Source organism: Chamaea fasciata, unplaced genomic scaffold (genome assembly GCF_029207755.1).
Source record: "Chamaea fasciata isolate MVZ Bird 193981 ecotype frontalis unplaced genomic scaffold, bChaFas1.0.hap1 SCAF_13, whole genome shotgun sequence".
NCBI classification, from domain to species: Eukaryota; Metazoa; Chordata; class Aves; order Passeriformes; family Sylviidae; genus Chamaea; species Chamaea fasciata.
Window position 1 is genome coordinate 13212993 of NW_027094098.1, and position 21760 is coordinate 13234752.

Sequence of the window (21760 nt, forward strand, 5' to 3'; positions counted from 1 at the left end):
TGGCTGGGAAGGCTCCAGCTCTCAGGAGCAGGTAATTCTTGCAGTGCAGGAGGATGCTGCCAGCCTGTGAGTGTTGGGTCTGTGTGAGCTGAAGACTTGGGGTGGTTCTGCAGGCAAGGCAGGATGTTTTTGCATTCACAACTCTCTTGGCTTTTTTAATAAGATGTTTCAGTATCTGTGGGGTGTGCTTGTTAGTTTTATATGTTTTCAATTTTAAGCTCAAAAATACTTTGTAGCTCCACTGTAGAAGTGCAGGTTAAATAATCTATCCATATTTTGCAAATCACTGAACTTTAATACCTTTATCTAAAAGCATTTTTGGGGCACCGCTTGGCTCTTAGAAACCCGCTGTTTATCAGGTTTCTAAAATCACTCTTGAGGTTTTTTATAGTTCAGGCCTTCAAAAAATAAAAATAACAATATTCTATTGTCCCTGGAAAAAGCCTTGTACCCTTATCAACATCCTCTGGCTTGGCCGGGGTAAGCAAACACACCCCCTCATTCCAATGGCCATGTACAGACACAGCCTCGTATTATTTCTGTGGGATTGTGACTTCTGTGACCTCTTGCTGGTGAAGTATTTGCCTGAATAAATCCTATGATAATGTGCTGCTGGCAGAACTTACCCATACGGGGGGAGCAGCGATGGTGTGGAGCAGGGAGCACCCATTCAGATTCTTGCACTTGGTAAAAGAAGCATTTTTTTGCCAAATCTGGGAAAAGGAAAATGGAATCACTTGTGTTTCCCAACTGTGGCAGTTCTGCTTTCTAATTCTCTTCAGCCCAGGTCAGTCCAGCTGAAGCTGGACGTGATAGACTTTGGTCTCATTATCTCTTCTCATCAGTTCTCAATTTTCTTGCCTTCACACGTTTTTCTTCCTTGAACATCCATAGCATGACAGAGACCTCCAGCCAGTTACACTGTTCAGTCTCTCACACACATTTTGAATAATTGTGCCCTGTCTCCACAGGACTCGCTTTCACAAAGGGATGTATTGCCGAATTGTTTAGACTCTAGATTGCATTATCTTGATGCATACACGTTGTCTCCCTAAATGAAAGGGAAATTATTTTTAATCAATGAAAATATAAATGCCATTCCTATGTGGTTTTAAGCCCAAAGTGCTGGAAACAATTTGACCATGTCCTGCCAGACAGTGCCTCTGAGAGGTGTTTCTCAAGCGAGCTGCATGCCCAGGGGCTGACAGGAAAAGCTTGCTCCTTAAAATAAACCAGTTTCTAAAAGTCAGGTTTTGGCTCCCTGGAAGCCTATATTTTTGCAGCCACCTGTCCTGACTGCTTCCTGGTGTGATTTAAACCTGTGCAATCTGCCACTGTATGCTGATGGAGATTGCTCTACTGTAGGCTGGGCTGCAGGACTGTGTCAGGATGTGCTCTAGGAGCATTTCACTGCCTCCTCTACCTGGACGTGGGCAAAAAACCAAACCCCTGACTTGAAGCTCCACGTGGTTCATATGAAGGTGTCCTGTAGACTTCAATGGCAGAGAGGTTGAACTGTCAGAAACTGGGTCCATCTTCCCTTACAGAAAGGAGAGATAAAGGAAAAAGCACCTCTCACAGGCAGCTTCCATAAGTGGAAATTTGTTACATGCAGACCTCCAGGACAATCAGGCAAGGATTTTGATTCATCAGATAATGGTTACCTTTACAATAGTGAAGGCTGGGTTCAGGAGAAGGTTGCTGTTAGATTAATTAGTGTTGATAGAATTGACACAGGTGTAATGTAGAATTGCTGCCATGGATGGAAGGTACCAGTGGAAGCACATTGGGTTAGTTGTGTGCTCACATTTTATCTCTTGGGGTACAGGTGTCTCATGAGCAAACCTGTGTGAATGTGAGATGGGTTTTTCTGTGTTTAATGCTCTGATAAAGAACTAAATACCTATTTTTAAAATATATCTAGGAAATGCATTATCAGTTAATTTAAATGAAGTTTTTCCTTTAATAGTTTCTCTCCTCATATTCATTCATTCCTGTTGTTTTGGTCATTTTTACTGAATATGGATCTTAAAGCAAAACGGAAAATAGGAATGTATATTCCACAGCATTAAAATAGATTGTTTTGTCTTCAATGGCTTAAGAAGGCACTTTCAAGACCTTGCAGTATAAATAAATTCTGGAGACTTAAAACTTTTTTCTTTTTTTTTTTTGCTTGTTAAATTCAAAATGATACCAGTATCTCCTGCAGAAATTGATAATACAGAGAAAATGGACTTCATTTTCAGGGAGATGAATTAGGATGAGAAAATGCTACTGGAAGGGGGAATTTGGGAGAAATCTTAATAGAAATCTCCAATTAGTTGAATGGCTGGTTATCTGTGACAAGACATAATATTTACTAGACATTGCAAGCTGCATGTATACTCACAAAGAAAAATGTAAAATAATATTCAAGTTTGTGTACTGTGTGTTGTAAAATGTGGGTGATCTTTGCAAGGCTTTATAGGTTAAATAAGTTTTTTAGAAAACATTGGGGAAAAATGAATTAGTGGAGTGCAAGATTATGAAAATGGCTGTGTTTGGGCATCTTGTTAAAATCTTTGTCAAACATCCATTTTATTTCACTTGGCTCTAATTTGATAAGCAAAGCCAGCAGAATGGGGATCTTACATTTTTGTCAGTAAAGGCAGTTCTATAAAATAAGGAGGAAGAAAATCTATCCCCTTCAGCACATAAATAACATATGGAACTAACTCAAAGCTAAATGGTAAATGGTATGAAGTCTGAACCCGTAAACTCCTTTCATCAAATACTTCAAGTTGAAAAAAATAATAGTGAAATCTCCCTGGAAGCAATTTTATGAAAATTAGAAATCCTATTCTTAGTCCTAGAGATGGTTTCAATCTTGCATTGATTAGTCATAGGTGTGAGGATCAGGTGAAGTGTCATTAGCTTGCTTTTAATTGCAGAGGGAATTTTATAACATAAAATGTCTATATGAGATGGAAAGTGTAGAGGAGAAAAACAAGGTAACGCTTGAAACTGAGTGCTACATGTGAAGTATGCTGCTTTGTCCATCTCTGACAGTTTTCCAGGTAATACGGAAATCATGTGCTGGTTTTCAGCAACATTTCCTCCTGTCCATATTGCAGTGCAATATTAATTTGGGGTTTCGTGTGTTTCTGCATCTTGGGGTTTGTTTTTCAGTAGAGGTGGAGCCCCATGGTGGTTTCCATTCTACTGTCCTGATGATAATGTTTTCACCTGGTGAAAATGGAGGACAGCCAGGCCTTTGAACTGATGTGGAGTAAAACTGGGAGGTGGAAATAAACCCAAGCTGCGTCTTCTTTTGCGTCTGAGGTTTATTTCCCTGCTGAATTTTGAATGTGCCTACTTCCCACTGCAGCTGGGAGGTGAGTGTCCTGGGAGGTGCTCCTGCAAAGGCCTCAGGTCACTGCCTAAATCACTGCATCAGCTGTACAAACCCAGAGATGGAGGGGAAAGGGGTGAGAATTACTTTTATGGGATTTTTTTTCCAGTCAGGGAAAAAAATAAGAGGCCATTGACATGATGGCCAATGACTAATTATCACCCGTTGCTCCCCCAAGAGTTGAACAGGGGATTAGCATTCCCTGTGCTCCCCCTGCTACTCCTGCCCTCAATTGGAATATTTTTCAAACCGTGTTTCAGACGAAAATGCAAGAGTCTGGCATGAATGAACACCGATATAGATCTGTCTAAGCTCCTTTCTCACTTCAAACTCGGTGATAGTTAAGACAGGATTATAAAGAAGCAAGAAAATTCAGCTCAGAAGTTTTGAAATCAAAGCAGTTCAGTAAAACGAAGGTATTCTCAAACCTTTGTGCCAATTAACACTGGGCTGTGACAGCAGAGTCTCTTTTACCTCATAAAAATTCTAACTTGTGCTTATTTGGGTGGGTGGATTTAAGCAGGGGGAACCTATAAGGCTTACTTTTGATGAGCTTTCCCCCGGCGCTGGGTCGGATCAAGCAATGCTTGACAGTTGGATTTTTATCACTTCAAAGAAGAAAATATTTAGCATGATATAGAGATTAGATGCCCATGCTGATGCTGTTAACTGTGCTGAGGACACCTTTTTTCAGCCAAATATGTGTCCCAGAGGAGACGTTTCTTGCTACCCATCAGAAGCATTTAAATTTGGAAAAATTTCTACAGATTTTAGTTCAAATCCTACTTAGAGGGAATAAATTCCAGAGCTCGATTTTTGCAGTCACTGAAACAATCATGAAATTTGATTCATGTCAGTAATTCTGTAAAACTATACCTGGTGATTATGAATAACACTGCATATATGCTCTTAATGTCAGGGCACTGACATCCAACTGTGCATGAAATAAATAAGTATAAATACTGTTGGATGGAATCTTCTTCAAGCTTGTTTAAATATTATTTATTCAACCCAGGTAACATCATTACTGATACAGTAGGTGCTTTTATAGTGGACCTTTTCCATTGTAAAATTCAATTAATCATGGCATAGTGTAATTATTTTTTTTATTGTATTCATTCTAGGGAGAGAAATAATTGGCTGCTTTTGCATTGGCTGCTTTTGCAAGACGTAGCTGCTTTAAAGAAAAAAAAAAATCCAAAATCAAATTAGAACATTTTCCAACTACCTAGGATCCTCTGAGAGTAATTACGTTACAATATACAGAGTTCACTCCATGCACAGCTGAAATGTGGTCAGCCAATTCCACAGTGAAATGAAAGAACCATTTAACAATGCTTAAGAACAGCACAGAACAGATCAGTACATGGAGTGTAGAATATTAAACTTCACTAAAAGTTTTAGGTGTTTGGAATGTCATTACTAAAATCGAAATTGTCAGGCTCCTGGGATTAATACCTCTGTACTTACAAAAATTGCTGCAATGTCAATGACCGCAAGTAGTCATGACCTTGGTTCTATTTGCAGGGCTTTTAAAGGTCTCCCATTGACCTTAAAAACCTAATTTCCAACATTTTAGGTAAGCCCATTATTGCAAAGATAGGAAGACAGAAGGATCCATACCGGAGCAACAATTAGGTGCCTGAGTTCAGTGTGGCTGTCCAGCTGTGGCCAGTGGTTTGAGCTTGTGAATTTTTTATGAAATAGGAGCAGTTGCTACCTGGCTGCAAATCCCCTCTGTGTGCTGCTGCTTTGTGCAGTGCTCGGCCTGCCAGTGGAGCTTGCAGAGAGAAGGAGCAGTTGCCATGGGAATTTTGAAAGCTGTCATTGTTTCCCCCTTCGCCAGCAATTGTGGAGAAACAGGACTCACTGGAGCAAATTCTTCCCGGGGTGTAACTGCTCAGCCGTGCCGAGATGCCTGGCAGATGTGGAGGCTGGGACAGCTGCAGAGGTGGACAAGAAGGGGAGGCTTCCTTTTCCCTGCCCAAACCACTAGCAGAGCTCACAAGTAACAGGGCAGATTTGGAAATTCATGAGTCCTGGGGGTTATTGGGCAATCTTGTTCTTTTCCCGGGGCTTGTGCTTCTCCAGCAGTCTCCAGGAGGAGGTTTTCAAAGGAGTTCTCTATTGCTATAGAAGTAGGAAAATGTGAAAATGAAAAACTCTTTTGTAAAGGTCAGCCTGAGCAGGGTGCTGGGTTGACATTTATGTCTTTCAGAAGTTTCTCTGAGTTGTTGCTTTGTTACACACGATGAAGAAACTTACTTAGAGGGCACTAGGCAATTTTGGTTTATTGTTTTGTTTACTTGTCTTTTTTTTTTTTTTTTTTTTTTTTTTTTAATTTTTTTTTTTTTTTTTGGTTCCAGCACCTGTTCAATACCTCTCTGGGCAATACTATTAAAGGCAGCTGCTCTTGTGGTGCAAACGCAGACTTTCCTGGCAAAATTCTCTTTCAGTCTAACACTTCACAAGCTTTTCCCAAGCCAGAGATGAATGAATACTCTTGGAAAGTCTGCTAAGATTCTTTAGCCTGCTATTTTCTGTGCTGTCTAAGAATTTAATCCAATAACCATTTCTAGTGGCTGTGTCAGGCTTTTGGATCAGACCCAAAGCATGCCAAAAAAAAAAAAAGTTTAGATGTGTATGAGAAACATTCTTCTGTGACAGCAGGGTATTGGAGCTCTGTTTGGGTGTATCCTCCTAATTTCTTGTGTTTCTTACGTGTGCTCAGGTAAGTTGGGGTCTATTCCCCTGATTTCTTGTGTGCCCCTTAGCTCAAAAGAGATGGAAAGAGAAAACTACTTTTTCTCCCTTGGCTGTCACCTTTGGTCTCCTAAGAGAGTCATGGTATGACTTCTTCCTTTGTGCTCCCAATTTTCACTTTTTTTCCTTTCACTTTTTCTCCAGTTTGCTCACTGGCACTAGATAGATATTGTAGCAAGGCATGGAAGTGATTCCCCAGTATTTTTATTTAAAGCCTGAAAACTTCTTGCAGGTCTTTACAAACCTATTTATCAGGCTGCAAATGGATGCCATCACCAAGCTGTTTGCTAGATGGTTGATACCTGGCTCTTGTCCCATTTTCTGTGACTTTCTGGCTGAATGGAAGTTTTGGGCTTGCTATCAACACATCCTACATGTGAATTCTGAAACCAAAAAGAAATCTGAACCTGTGTTTCCTTATGCTGCTGCCTTCTTCCTTATCTACAGAGTATTTGTGGCAATGAAATTAAGCAGATGAAGAGCCTTATCCTTCATTAATCCATGAGAAAAGGCAGAGCTCTGCTTATGAAAACTTTTGCTCCAGCCCACACGTGCCTTGGTGAGGAAATCAGTGCCTGATCTGCTAATTTTATTCATGTACTTATTTGCCTATTTACTTTCCCCCAAGCAAAGGATGACTTCTTCATTCAGGGTTGTTTTTCCTCAGTTATCAGAGCACAAAATAAAGCAGCTGTTTATACAGATTTCTTTTACACTGTAAGGATCATTTAGTATGCAGGAGACCAAAAACTTCACATGCACCACAAGAAATCATGTGAGTCTAATGATGCCATTTAACAGAGAGTGTTTTCCTTGGCATAAATTAAGACCCCTCAGAAAAAGTTTATAAAAATTGAGAGAAGCTATGTTGTCTGAGGATGATGAAACAAAGGAGTGGATTGAGGAAGACAGTTTTTTGGCTTTAAGAGCTGATAAATCTTCAGTTGAGTAAGAAATTTATGTTGCCATACACTGAAGTTCCAGAATTGCTGTTTTCTCAATTGAGATGAAGTTCCTCTGTTTATGGAGAAGCATTAAGTAGAAGAGGATTTTTTAGTCTAGATTCCTGTAGTTCTAGGGCATTGACTTCTGAGAGGAGACATTGCAGAGGAGGCAGTGTCTCAGTTGAAAGAGCTTTTCAGAAAGCAGGTAGGAAGAATTCATATTTCTAATACAGACACGCAAAATATATGCTAAAAAGGTTGATTAAAGTGGCTGCCCACATAAACGTGACAGCCAGAGCTCTATTTTGCCTACAGCCTGAATTTTTAAAGGGGAATCCCTTTCTTGAGTTCAAGTTCTCTATTTTTGTAGGTATAATAGACTGATGTTTCCATTGGTTTTAGTTCCTCATTTCACTGGGCTGTCTAGGATTTCAAGAGGTTTCCCACTGCTGTCATAGGCAGCACCTTCTTTACAAGACAATCCTCAAAATCTCTTTTCTTAGGCTGTCACTCAGAGCAAAGTTAGACTGATTGAGTGATTTGTTTTTAATAGTAACATCCCAGAATCCCATCCCCTATCCCTCTGGCATCAATTAGCTCTCTGTTAACTAAAGGGGTGCTGTTACTTTCAGCACATCTTCAGAACTTGTAAAAAGATAATTGTTAACCTAAATGCCAATAGGACTGAAGCAAAGGCTTGTTTAGAGCTCAAAGGTTTCAGCAGTAATCGATTTGATAAAATAATGGCTTCTGTTCCCATGTGGAGATATTTCGGTCTTTTCAGGCACTGTTTGTTGAATGAAGGAAATGTTCATCCGATCTATGGCCAGTAGAAGATGCTGAAAGCAATTCTGACTTGTTCACTGTAGTTTGCATCTTTGAATCCTTTTCATTCTGGAAGCGAAACAGAAGCAAAAAATCTTTGTAAATCTCTCAGTACTGTTCAGATGCTCATCAGAACATTCTATGCCACATGTTTCAATTCAATCCAAGAGCATACAATTTTTATTTTTTTACTAAGGTTTCACTGTTTAAACTCTTGACATATGTAGGTGCGGGCTGTATTCAGCATGTTTTAAAACCTGGCAAAAACTGTCTCTAATTGACATCTAAATGTTCGTGCACACCTCCTGCATAGCGTGTTAGGGATGTCTCCACGCTGCTGTGACAGCCTGCTGTTATTATACAATTATCTGCAGTGGCCTGCACTGGTAGGAGGGCTTGGGAAGCCAAGGGGGGAGGTGTGTATCTGTATTTAAGTGCTCCATTGTCACATCCCCTGTATTAAGTGGTGATGCTGCTGCTCCTTTCCCCTTTAACCCTCACGTTGCAGGCAGTGGAGCAGAACTTCCCTGCTGCTCTTTGCAAGCAGTTGGCATTGCTCCAGGGGGACTCTAATGTTGGTTAGGCTTTTTCATTTTAAATTCATCCGTTGTAGTTTAAAAGATAAAACACCCAGTTCGATCTAACTGCCAAAAGAGTGTATCACTTTCTGTAAGAAATCACTTGTCTACCTTTTAATTTGCCCTAGGTGAGAAGTGAGTATGTTGAGATACATTACCAGGTTGGGGACTTGATAGAACATTTGAGGGAAGCAAACTGAAGGAGAAGGCTTTTCTCAGCTCCCTGCTCTTCCCTCAGATTGCCACTAATGTGTTGAGAAAAAGTTTCGTTTAAGCTTTCTCTTTTGTGCTCTTCTTAATCGAGTTTGTTCTTCTGTTTGGGACTAGCTCCTGAGAATGGGAGTATCCACACATTGGAGGTTTTTGAGTGAGGAGGAGTGGAATGGTAACAGAGCCCATATTTCTGTGTTTGGCAGCACAGCTGAGCTTTCTGACCCACAATCGGGGATCAGGAGGAAGGAAGTACAGGAACCAATCACTCACCTGACACTTCTCTCTGCTTGACTGCTCAGGGTCAAGCTGTGACCACAGACTAGAGAGTCCTTCCAGATTTTTAATAGCACAAACACGTCTTTGCAAATTCTACTAATACATCATAGTTTGTTTTGAGTAAAACATTGTCAGGAAAATTTACCATCATAGTGTCTATTTCTGTGATGTGACAGAGAAGAGTTTAATAGTTGGAAAATGAATTAATTCAAAATTGGATAGTTGAAGGTCAGAACTTACAGTGATAACTCAGCTAATGTAATATTCATACCTTGGTCTAAAATAGTGCTGTATATCAATATGTTGTCCCTGTCTGCCATGATTATCTAGAGTAGAAAGACATTTGTGTACTGACAAATATCTAAGGAAGAAAGAGATAGGGTATTATACTAACAGCGTGCAGGAAAATTGAGGAGTGAGTGAGGCATCTGAAAGAATTCATAGACCACAAACCATTTGTCTCTTCTGACTAAAGCAAACTGTATTGTGTAAGCATTAACCACTGTCAGTACTTGCCACAGTAGAATTACCTGGACCATCCTTCAGCTGGTTCTGTGCTCCAGATTAATGACTTGTTTTTTAAAAAAGCACTAAACTGGGAAGGGAGAAAATACCTGATGTGTTTCTAGCAGGCTTAGTTCTCAAATCAACAACGTGGCCTAAGAACTGAAAATTATTCCTGCCTCTCCAATACGGATCGACAAAATCAAACAGGATGCGTGAGATATGGATACACTTACACCAAACACCAGCCTAATATGGGTCAGCATTCAATCTGTCCCAGGTCTGAGAAACAAAAGTTCATGCAGGGATGTCTTTCTTAAGTTTTGACATTTTCTAGTTTAACAAGGTTTGTGCTGGCAAGAATTTCTTGGACACTGCTTCGTTGGCTGCTGTCTCTCACTGTCATCTCAGAACTGTATTGCTTGGCTAGGGAATTTTTCGATGTGTTCAAAATCTTGATTATCCTTTGTCATCGTAAAGTAAAAGATGTGATATATTTCATGAATTGTTACCCATTGCTTAAATAAGAACTCCTTGGTTTTAGGAAAAGGAGCATGCCTTGCCTAAAGAGGCATAAGATGGGACAGGGTCCAGGGTCCAGGACAGGGTCAGTTTGGATCCCATGATTTCCAGACAAAGAATGAGGAGGAACTGCATTTATTTGGAGAAGAATATCAGAAAATCAGCATCTATTTACAAACTCCAGTGAATTGCTGACCAAGTAGACTTCGCCCCTGAATTAATTATGAACACGCAGCCTGCAGCTGGCCAAATGAACCTTCTGTGTGCATTTATACTGTCCTGCTCCAAAAAGAGTACATGGTCCTTTACATGGTATTGCAAGCAAAGGTCTCATCTGCAGAGCTGAAATCTCTTGGTAGAGAAATGTAGTGTTTGCTGAGTTGGATATGGTGGGATCAGGATTTGATACCCCTCTCTTGGTGTGCTTCTAAATATTCAGGGCCAAAGCTGAACTTGTGCTAAAGGTTTTCTTTGTTGGGTGCTGGATGTTTGGGTTTCTGTTTGTTTTTAGTGTAGTTGAGATGACTTGGGGTTTCTTTAAAGTCCCGTGTATCTCTGTGTATCGTTCTTACAGGTATGTCAACCACATTAGCGAGGTCATTGCCTGGCTAGAAACATGACACCTCTCTGCTATCTTGACAAAAAAGGGTGGTCTGTAAGAGCTACTCCACTGCCTTAAAAGGGGAGTAAAATGATTATTTTTCCTGGCTTTCAAAAGAACACTTTTTACATGAACCTATGACAGAGGATCTTTTGCAAAGGAGGAGATGCAGTTATATGCAAAATGAGAACTGAAAAAAAAAAGTCTTCAAGCATGTTAGACAAACTAATTTGTAAATACAAGCGTTCTTCTTCTGTTTCTTTTACCAGATTTCTCAAGAGTCAAGAAAATTAATCAAAAGTAAGTGTCCTTAAGAGGATATTTAAATAGATATAGATTTTTTTTTTAAATGCACTTTGTATTTTGCACAGTTTTCCAGTTTATAAGCCCTTTTAACTCATGAAATGGGAGAAAACTCATTGTGATATGCGACAGGTGGTTGCAGTAATGATCAAATGCCTGTCACTAGTGATTGTGCAGCAGTAAAGGGGGGTAGGTGCGCTTTCATGCCATTACTGGGACTACTGTGGATTATTTGCATGAGTATTTTGGAAAAAAATATTTTAATGTCCTGTATTTTAAGTACAGCTAGAGTAAGATGGTCTGTTCTTTTTGAAAAGGTTATAGTCAGGTTCTTTAAAAACAACATTTGAATTTATGGTAATCTCTGGGGGTTTATCTTCTGAATTTATAGAAAGAGATCTGTCTGTCTTTAAAGCTTGTTTCTTACACAAAAAAAGACAGAATTTTAATAAAAACAGAAAGTTTACTTTGTGAATTCTGGTGGCCAACAGAGAAGGAAGAAATCAGACACTTTTCCCCAGGTTCTCTGGTTTGCCAGGGTATCCTGTCCACCCTTCTACTCCAAGCCAGGGGAAGCTGTCTATGTGACTTTGAGTGGCTTGATGTTCTGTTTGCATTGGCTGGAAGCTCAGTCTGAAGCTGCTGTCATCTCCCTGTTTGTTCACTTGGTCTTGAATGGTTCACTGGTGTCCATCCAGGGCTTGGGAAGTTGTACAAATAACTAAAATGTGAAGTTCATCATACCCAAGGCAAGGAAAGCTGGGTCCCATAGAGAGCAGCTGTCTGCCCTGTGACAACAGGAGATGCTAATTCCAGCCCAACAGGGAAAAGTTCACTGGAAGAAAGAAACCCTGAGAATAAGGACATTTATTTTCCCACTTGATTGTGAGGAATGAGTGTTCAAGGTCCTATCTTCCAGTGGGATCTGTGTGATGTGGCCATGTTGGAAGGAGTTCAGCAGTGTCCTCCCTTTGTGACCAGCCTGGGAGTGCTCTCCCAGAGCCTTTCTGGTGGTCCAGAGGGGATCCCCACAGGACTGGAGACTCATTGTCCCACTGGTAGAGGACAACGCCCTACCCACCTCTTCACATCCCAAATGCCATCCCCTTCCTGCACTGCAGGCTGAGTGTCCTGGCCCTGGAACTGGGCCGCTGTACCTGGGGGGCAGCTGTGAACCCCCCCAGGCTGACACTGTGTGTGACATACTAAAAACATCCTGGATGGCTGATGCTTTTCCTCTCTGACACCAACACAGGTATGCACAAATAAATAAATAAATAAATAAGCAACTCGAAAACAATTTTGTGAATTTATTGTTGGCAGTTGCATTAGAGAGAGTGTAGCAAAGTGGTAGATAATACTTTTAAGCTCCTAATGGATTTTTAGAAAAGTTCTTTCTGACTTTTTAACTGCAGGCTGGAAAGTCACTGCTGCAAAGTATTTGAGAGCCATGAGATAGAGCAGATAATTTTCTTTCACATAAAGCTTTAATGTTTTCTTTTTCCTAAAGTAAATAACACCTTGCTGAGCCGTCTTTAAGTACGCCAATTTCTCTCTGGAAAGGAGATTGCAAAGGTGTTAATTACAGTGAGCAAACTAGTTATTAATGGTATTTTTACATTCTTGTCGTCTATTGGTGGCTGAAGGAAGATGGGGGGAAGAGGTGCTACATTTGTAATACAGGTTCCTTTCTAGCAGCAGGAACAGGGTAGTGAGAACAGAGAGGGATTTAAATTATTCTGTAAGGGTTAAAGGAGCTGGCATTTGGGCACGGATGGCTGGTTAATAGAAGTTCTGAAGAGTTTGCCTTTACTGCCTTTCACTTTAGTGATCCGTGAACTAAAGTGTCCCCAAGTAGGATATGACACAACAACCTGTGACTTGCTCATTAAAGGCTCATATTAAGGCCTGTCTGGGAACTCTCTAATGCCAGATCCCTGAGACCATGGACCGGAACAGCACCTTTGGAGCTGCTGCCATCCTTAATGGAAATGGTCTGCCTCACGGGCACAATCTGCAGCTCTGCTCTCCTGTGGGGCTGCTCAGCACTGCTCTCAGAGCCCCTTTAAGATGAAGATGATTGATACAATGGACTTAAGTTGGTTAGTGACCATTTTACCAGAAATAATCATCAGATGGCAATAGAGCCGTGAGCTGATGGCTGTTATTGTAGCAGAGTAATGCTGTATACGTAATTATAATCTCCTAACAGTGAAGTGTGGCCAAACTAGGGGTTCTCTGAAGGGCTTACCTGTGTGTTTACTTTACATTGCTGCTACATAGAACCCTGGTTTTCCTGAATCTTGAGTGCTCTGTGTGGTTCCAGTATTTGCACCTCAAGAAAGGCATGGCACTTACTAAAAGAACCCACCTGTGAACAAATGGTAAAGGGAATGCACCATATAACACTCCTCACTCACTTTTGTGCACGTCCTAAACAGCTCGTTCAGCTGCTGCTGCAGGAGAGAGAAGAGCAGGCTGGTTGGGCATCTCCCTGACCCACCAGGACACCCCTGTGTCCCTACAGCCCATTAAACCATGTTGTACTGGAACCTGGGCACAGTAAAATTTAACCAAAGGCAAATGAGACCAAACAGCAGGCAGTAACTTACATTTGAACATTAGCCTGCTTTGATCATCTATGTCATCCCAGTATTTTTGAAGATATTGTTGTATGGTCAGCAAATGTGACTGGCAGTGTCATTTCATGCTGACAGAGCATGGAATACAGGCTGATTCTACTGAGAGGCCTTTTTTTGAGGAAGAGATGTGACAGAACATGGGTACAATCAGTTATTCAGATCAGAACAAGTATATATATGGCACTGTCTCTAACAGAAAATGACTCTGTGGAGAGATGTGTTGTATGGAATTCAGTTATATTACAGAGATTAAATGTCAATATAGATATGTTTTGAGGGGGTTATTTGGGGTTATTTGGGGGGTTTTGTTTGTTTAATGGGGTTTTTTTTGGTTTGTTTTTTTTTTGTGTTGGGTTTGGGGTTTTTTTTGTGTGTGTGTGTGGCTATTTTCCTGGATAGCAGCACGTATTGTAGCGTTTACGTGTTAGCAGGAGCAAGGAGGGTCACTTACATGCAAACGTAAAGCTTCAGTTGCATTATATCTATGCTGTAGGTCTGTGCATGTGTAAGGGAATCTTTCTGAATTGCTGCATATTCAACAACTCCTCAGGCCCCAGTTAGTCGTTGGCAGTGGAGTAACAGCAAAGCCAAAGCTGTTGTTGCAAGATGAGTACCGGCAGTGTAGGACCTGCCTTGGACAAGTCCTGAGCATTGGCAGGACTGGGTGAGTCCCTGGAGCACTGGGCTGTGTGGGGCACAGGCATGACGGCTGCTGCTCTTACTGGCAGAGGGTTTGATAGGTGGAAAGTAATTTGGGGACTTAAAATATGCATTTTGTATTTTTGCGATTTTGAAGACTGTGGTCCTTAGTCTTGATTTCCTGGTTTGAATGAGAAACATGATGAAGATGTATGCTGAACTTCAGCATTTGATGAAATTGTGTTGGTTCAGGACCAGGGTTAGCCATTTACTTATTCTTACTGTTTTTTTCTTGCCTCCCCTAATCCCTCAGAGTTTTGATGTTTTCTCAGTATATTGTATTTTCTTCCCAGCTGCATCTATTCTGGTTTGGCCCTGTCTGTGTGCCTTAGCATGTGTGTTGTTTATTCCTGTGCTGCTGTTATTGAATGGTCATTGGTTTTGATCCCTCTTATTTTCTTAAAGATAGTTATTGCTTTGATAGTTATTGTTTGGTGTTAGTTAGAGGTTGTTTAGCTTTAGGTCCTCCTCAGAGACTGTGGGTCAAGCCCTTAGCTGGGTAAAATCAATGTAATCAATAGAGCACTGCTATGCACATCAGCACAGATGAGCCCTTGTCTAACATCAGCTCAGCAGAATCCTACTCAAACCTTTCCTTTATTTCCTAGTTCAGTTTTTGGAAGGCATTTATGGTCACAAAACACTTATTTTCTTTCTGCAAATTCTGTGGTTTTCAAAGCATAGAGCAACAGAACTCAATTAAGAATGATAGCTTTCCATTAGGTGTGTCAGAAATGTACCCTTGTTTTTCTGTATAAATAAATTGAAGCTTGAAATATTTAAGAGGAAGAATTGCAGTCTTTTCCCCAATGACTGAATGTATTAGTTCACAAGTCCCATATTTCAGGCGTTAGCCATTTGCCATATCACGGCACTTTCAAACAACAGTATATCTCTTCATGCAGAGGATAATTAAGAAAATATCTGATCCCTTTTTGCCTTTGCCTTGGCAGTAAATCCCGCATACATGTGTGGGAACAAGGAGAGCCAGCAGTGCTTGGCCAGCCAATTTCTCAGGACATCAACCAGCAAATGTTCCTTCTGCAGTCGGTGTGCCTCCGCCCAGAACTTAAAACCACAGGTTTAAATACATGACCCAGCCACCACTAAGGAGGCAGCAGAAAGCTGCCAGTGGAGCCCAGCAGTGGTGACTTTCCGTCTCCACTTCTAACCTTTATATGTGCTGCCTCTGTGTGTCAAGAGACAGTAGTACATCTAAAATAGATGGCTGCGGGATGTGCTGGTAAATAGGCTGACTGGCAACATGAGCAAAATCATCAAGAGATACATGGTTGTGACCAGTGTCCCTCACCCTGTCCTGGAGCATCTTCATGGGCGGTTAAGACTCCAGCAATCTTCAGTGAATTTCAGAGATGTAGCTTCTGTTTTAAAATGTCCATTGTCTGCAAAGGAAGCTGTTAGGGTGGAAAGAGAAGATCTTTCAAAATATGACAGTAATTATGATTTGTTCTTGATGAAAAACCTCTCCACTGCTGGGTGGGTACCCTGCATGGTTCCTATGCACAGCACACCCACTACCTGTCCCTGTTTCAAAATAGGAAAGGCTGAAAACAAAGAAGGGAAGAGCACTGATTGCCAGGAAATTGCAGCACAAAATGAAGGAACAGCAGAAGAAAATTCTGTTACAAACAGGCCTCCCTTCCTGATCTGAGCCGCAGAGAGTTACAGGTCACAGCACAGAATGCAGTCCTTCGTCTGGATGCTGCTGGGGCAGGCTGGAGGGGAGTTTAGCAGGTTTCTTCTGGTGGAGGTCAGATGCTAGATGAGGTGAACTTGGCACGAAAGAAACGAAAAAGCAAAATTTGAGATGTGAAAGATAGAGACAACATCATATTAAATATTTGTTTTGCCTCAGTAAACTCTGAGTTTCCACCTTTGCAATATCCTCCAAAGTCTTTGCGAGAAGCAGGGCCCTTATTTTCCCAGAGCACTTGTGCTTTTGAGCACGTCTTCATCTTCCATCTTCACATGCAGATGGAAATCTGGGCAGAAGAGTTGCTTCTCCTCTACATGACCTCGCCTTCTGCCTCAACCTGGCCTGTTGTCAAGTTTCCACAACATTTTTTAGAAATCCTGCATTTTCTCTTGGTTTTTCATGGTCAAGGCTATGTTGTCACCAGTGAAAGAACACTGTTACACCATTTGCTGGATAACTTAAGAAATGAGAATAGGCTCATGATTTATTGAAAGCAGCCCAATAGTTGTACAGAACTCAAGGCAACGTTTTCTTGAACATTTAAGAAAATGTTGTACTTTTTGGAAGCAGCTGGTAGCTCCTTCCCGGGCTCTAAAATCTAAGTCCATTTTGTATTTGAACAACTAATATGTAAATAAGAATTGAGTATTTAAATACTATCATGAATGTAACTGGTTTTTATCCTGTTTTGGAGTATTTTCTTTTTCCTTGGTTCAACTCTGAGCTTTGGTTTTAAGGTGTGCCACATTAAAGAAATTTTTCAGCTTTAGAGAAACCACATCTTCCAATCTGAAAAACAGTATACTCTCTTGAATTTCAGATCTATCTTTGAAGATACCCTTGATGTAATTCATCAATACCTTTAAGGAAATAGAAAGGAGACTACTGTCAGTTAATTACAGAAAAAAAAATATCATTACCTAATCATATACACATAGGAAAATTTCAGAGCTTTCACTGTGATTAATCATACAATGTGTAATACTTGGCAATTAGTCTAGAATGACTTTAAGGAGTTCTATGTCACAAATTTTAGGCACAAAAAACCACCACTTCGTCGTATTTTAGGTGTCTAATACTTTAAAAAATAGATTTGTTTGCTTCTTTTAAAATACTCTTTAGAGCTCTTTTGAGTGCCTGAGTGTGTGTTACAGACCTGCCAAGGTTCTTCCTGCAGTTACACATTCACTTGTTAATGACTTTGTCTTAATCAATACTTTCTCAAATGGAGATGCTCAGATATTTCAAGAGTCACCTTAAAAGACCTCTGGCACATAAATAATTAAACGACCTGCTGGCTGCCTTCCTGCATGCAGAGAACTTCTGGTAGAAACCTAATTGTTTGATTTCAAAAATCAAAACCTGCCAACCCCTTGGAAAAAAGGCAGTTTTAGCTGTTTGAAGAATCTCACTGCTTTTAACAGGTCGTTGTAGTGATGAGCTGCGGAGTGAAAGAAGAGATACTTTTGTTCATTAAATTTTGTAGCTTGCAGAAGAGAAGTAGAACGAAGGGGGAGGTGTTGAAAACTAGTACATAAAATCTCATCTTGTCGAGTTGCTAACTAAGAGCTTGATCCTGGAGTTGCTCAAGGGTCTGTACAACTTCTTGGTGTCAGTTGTGTTGAGAGCATTGCGCACGTGCACACGTGTTTGAAAAACGAGACAAAGGAAAGCTGAACCCTTTTCCTTTCTTGCCCTGACGTTAACTTCATTAGGCTCAGTGGTCATAGGGGAGTCTGAGTGTTGGGGCTGGTTGGGGTTGGTTGTCTCTCTCCTTTATGTCCTTCTGCCCACTGGAGCCTCTGCTCTGACTATTTTGAGCTTGACAGAAATAGCTTTGACATGGTGACAGGACGTGTGCTAAGCTGCGCAAATGTGCATATTAATTTGGTAATAAAGCAAGTTAGTATTTGTCATTGCTGCTTATTAGATTGATGTATTATCAATCTAGACAGTAACCTGCATCTTTTGGAGGCAGTGCTCGAAGATGACAGCTGCCAGCACAGAGAAGGGGTGGAAACTGGGGTCTCAACCTCCTTATCTTCAGGAAAAAACACTTGCCAGAGCTACTCTGTTAGTAGCCTTCCTGCATTCAGTACCTCCTGTTTGTAAATCATTGCAGGCTTCAGTAGATGAGCTTAGACACCCCAGAGGGTAGATTGGGAATTTAATTATGTTATGCACATTGGATTGAATATTAAAGTGGACTGTCGGATTGTTTGGAAAATACGGTGGCTGGCTCCTTGAGGAAAGAAGATGTGCAAATCCAGATTACTAGTTTTTAGGCAACATCTGATGTACTTTTGACTTGAGGATCATGTGAATAAAGTTTCCTGCTGCTTTGCGACTGTTCTGAATGCCAGAGGGCTCTGCTGACACAGTCAGGGACTTGTGTAAACTGGGGACGTCTCTTACCTCTGTGTACTTCATGTAGGTGACAGATCTTTAGTGCCATGGCAGAACCCTTCCAGGAGTGGGGCTTGGAGGTCAGGTGATTGGCCTTGCTGGGGTGTAAATAAGCCATGTTTAGGATTCACTGGTGAGCTGTGGCAAAGGGATGCTGTGAAATTCAGTGGGATCAGCACAGCTACGCTTAGCTTGATGAACAGGGGAGGGTCAGTGGATATGAATGTGTTAGAGAGCGTTCTTGGTGCAGATTAAATTTTCATTTTGGTTACCTCTTTTTAGCTTCTTCATTCATGTATGTTTGTATCACTTTTAACGTAGTACAAATATTGACTTTGCTTTACACTGAAGATCAAAATAAGAGTGTCCCAAGGAACTAAAAGAATAATTTAGCATAATATCTGGAACTAAGGAGTCTGACAACCCGTTAAAGGGAAAAAAGTAATATAAAGGATTATATCATGCTGAGTTTTCAGGGTCATTGTAGTTCATGAGTAAAGTGCTTTTAAGATCATCAAGATCTTAAAATTAGGAAGAATTCAACTCTTTTTGTATTTTTGGATCATGATTCATGTATTATAATATATGCAGTGTGTGGTCCTCTTCCCTCTGATCTAGCCCCTTTCCTGTCTACCTCAAAAATGGTGTGAGGATGCTTTTTCTGTTCAGCTCCCAAGCACTAAGTTTCTCAGATAAGCTGTATTTTTATTTAACTAGTCTAGAGCTTGATGTGTTTAGCTCCCTGCAGTTATCAAGAGAGCCTCTTGGTTATAGCAGCTCAATATGTACCTTGTTATTTATAAACTTGAGGAGGTTGGAAAACCTGAAGTCCAGCCATGCTCAGCATCTTTAAAGCTCTTTTTTCAAATATTTTTGCCATTAGCAAGAAAGCAGTTACATCAGACTTTTCCTTCTTCCCTGGTCAAGATAATTCTACTTCAGACAGAGCTGAAACTTGAACAGGGGAAAAGCTTTTGAAGTCTCCTGTCCACTTTTCTGCTGTGGTTTGATGCTGTGGAAAAGCTCCCAGATCCTTCAGGGATGAGATGCAGCAGCAAAGCTGATGACAGGGATAGGTTAATAAATGTTACTTTATTCTGCCTCTTTTGACAGAGAGGAATGGCACTTGATGTTTAAATCACAAAGGTTCACTTTGTATGAGCTTGATTTTGAATCCTGCCTTCTGTATTATGCAGAAATGTAGTTGCTGTTCAGTGAGAACAGTTTTGTATGTACAAGTTGCATTCTATGCACCCTCTAAAGCTTCCCAAAGCATTTTGTTTGTTCAAAATTCAGCAAATAATGCTTACAAGATCACCCCCTGAACATGCCTTAGGGAGCTTCATACTTAAAACTGATGTCAGGGTTGTTTCACACCCTTTCAATCTGACATCTGATACTCATGACATATTTGTCACTTGACAACTGCTTGTCATTGCTTGTAGGAGGAAATGTTTTCTGTCAGGACATGGCTGAAGCACTGAGCTTTGTCCCATTCCCCTCTGTGATGGGCCTGCACTTCGGTATTTTTCCCTAAACCTTGGAATTCTGCCCTCAGAGATGCTCACTCTGAGGCTGCAGTGTAGTCTTCTGGAGGACCAGTCAAAGCAGAGGCACAGTGAGCCCTCACGCTGTTTGCTGTGACCTTCACTGCTGCTTGGGACGAAGTCTCTTGTGCTCTCCTCTTCTGAGACAATTTAGATAGCACTGGAGTCTCCTGCCATGTCCTTAGCTTGTCAGTTCCCTTAGGTACTCATGGAAATAGAGGGATCTTTGCAGACCTGATAATCCCATAATGAAGGTGAAAGATCCTGAAAACTTTCCCTGCTCCTTCTGGTATCTTGCTCATCTCTCCAGTGAGGCTGGAAGTATTCCGATTCAGACAGTTCCCTCAGCTCTAATCCTTTAAAAACCCAGTCAGGAGATTGGTATTAAAACTCATACTATTGAGAAGAAGGAAAAAATAATCCTCTGCTTTATTCTTTTGAGTTGTTCTCTAATTCTTTTTGGGTGGCATTCATTTAGCTTTTCTGTGAAACCTGGAAGGATTGACTTTTATTTCCCCTGCCCCATTTTCTGACTGGAAGTTGATAAGATCCTTCTGTAACCATCCCAGATGCAGGCATATGCATGGCAACTGAATTTCCAAAATGCAGGAGGCATTACCTTCTGAAGTTTCCTTTGACTGTCACAAGCTTGAAGAGGAGTTACCATAAGTCCGTGTCTCTTCTAAAGCAGTCAGCGCGTGGCCGTGGCTGCTGTCTTGCATCTCAGACCAAACCTTGTGGGGAAGCTCGACTGTGCAATCAATACTCTTGGTGAACCCCTCCAGCCCCAGGAGGGAGGGGGTCAGTTTTTCATGAACTGAGGGCTGGGCTGAGCTGTCACTCTGCTCCATTTCCACATCCATGGCTGCAGGAGTGTGGCTGCACCTCCTGTCACTGCGTGTGCTCTGCAGGTCGTGACGTCCAGGGATGCTCCAGTGAAAACAGTCAGGTCTAGCAGGCTCTGGCTACGTGGTTTTCTGCTAGATGCCCTGCTCTGGGGTAGACATTCAGACCGTTTTGCCTCTTTCTAAGCAGATTTTCATCTTTCTTTGGAAGATTTCCAGGAGAAAATGCAAATAGAGTAGTGATGGAGCACATGTAACACTGATTAGTTTTATTCTGGAAATGCCATACACATGATCTCAGCCAATCATGCTCTATATATATATATATTTATAAAAAAAATATTCTGTTTGTCAGTAGGGAGAAGGGGTTCTTCCTCTAGAAAATCAATTTTTAATTCCTTATTCTTACTGAAAAGGTGGCATACAGTCACAGATTTAATTAAAGGTATAGCAGGCTTTGTCAATCAAGGGAAGCAAAATTATACCTTGGTTACTTTTCAAAACGACAGAGGCTTAAAAGCAAAACTAAAAAGCCTTCCTCACAATGTGTTAACACATCTTGACCATTATTATAATTCACTTTTGTTGTTGTTTTGCTTGTGCTGATAAAAGAATATCATTATAAAGAAAATCAGATAGAACAGTTTCTAGTCATTGCTGTCTTGGAGCTTTAGATCTTTCTCTGCTTCTCTGTGTAACTTTAATTAAGCATAAGGTCAATCTTGGAGGGGGCAAAGCCTTTCAGAAAGTAATATGTAGGGAATGGTAAAATAGTATTACTTCTATTTCAGCAGAGGTTTCATGTGTTGTCAGGGCAAGAGATGCATAAAACTAATCACAAGACAGCCAGGAAGAACATATCTTCTTGTTATGATAATGGAACTCTGTTTACCTGACCTTCCAATTAGTCAAATGTGGATTCTTGTTTGTATCTTGACTGTCTGATCTCTGTGGGTTCAGCTGGTTCAGGTACAGATGCACTTC

At 40.9% G+C, this 21760-nt stretch overlaps 1 protein-coding gene across 2 annotated transcripts in view; it reads left to right on the forward strand.

Moving 5' to 3' along the window:
• PTPRG (protein tyrosine phosphatase receptor type G) overlaps window positions 1–21760 on the forward strand; it is a 391196-nt gene that overhangs the window by 100578 nt on the left and 268858 nt on the right. Inside the window, exon 2 of one of the 2 annotated variants that reach the window (XM_066195199.1) lies at window positions 10887–10917. The exons of the other annotated variant lie outside the window; for it this stretch is intronic. Coding sequence (XP_066051296.1) covers window positions 10887–10917 — 31 coding nt within the window. The remainder of the gene's footprint in view (window positions 1–10886; window positions 10918–21760) is intronic. 2 annotated transcript variants of the gene reach the window in all.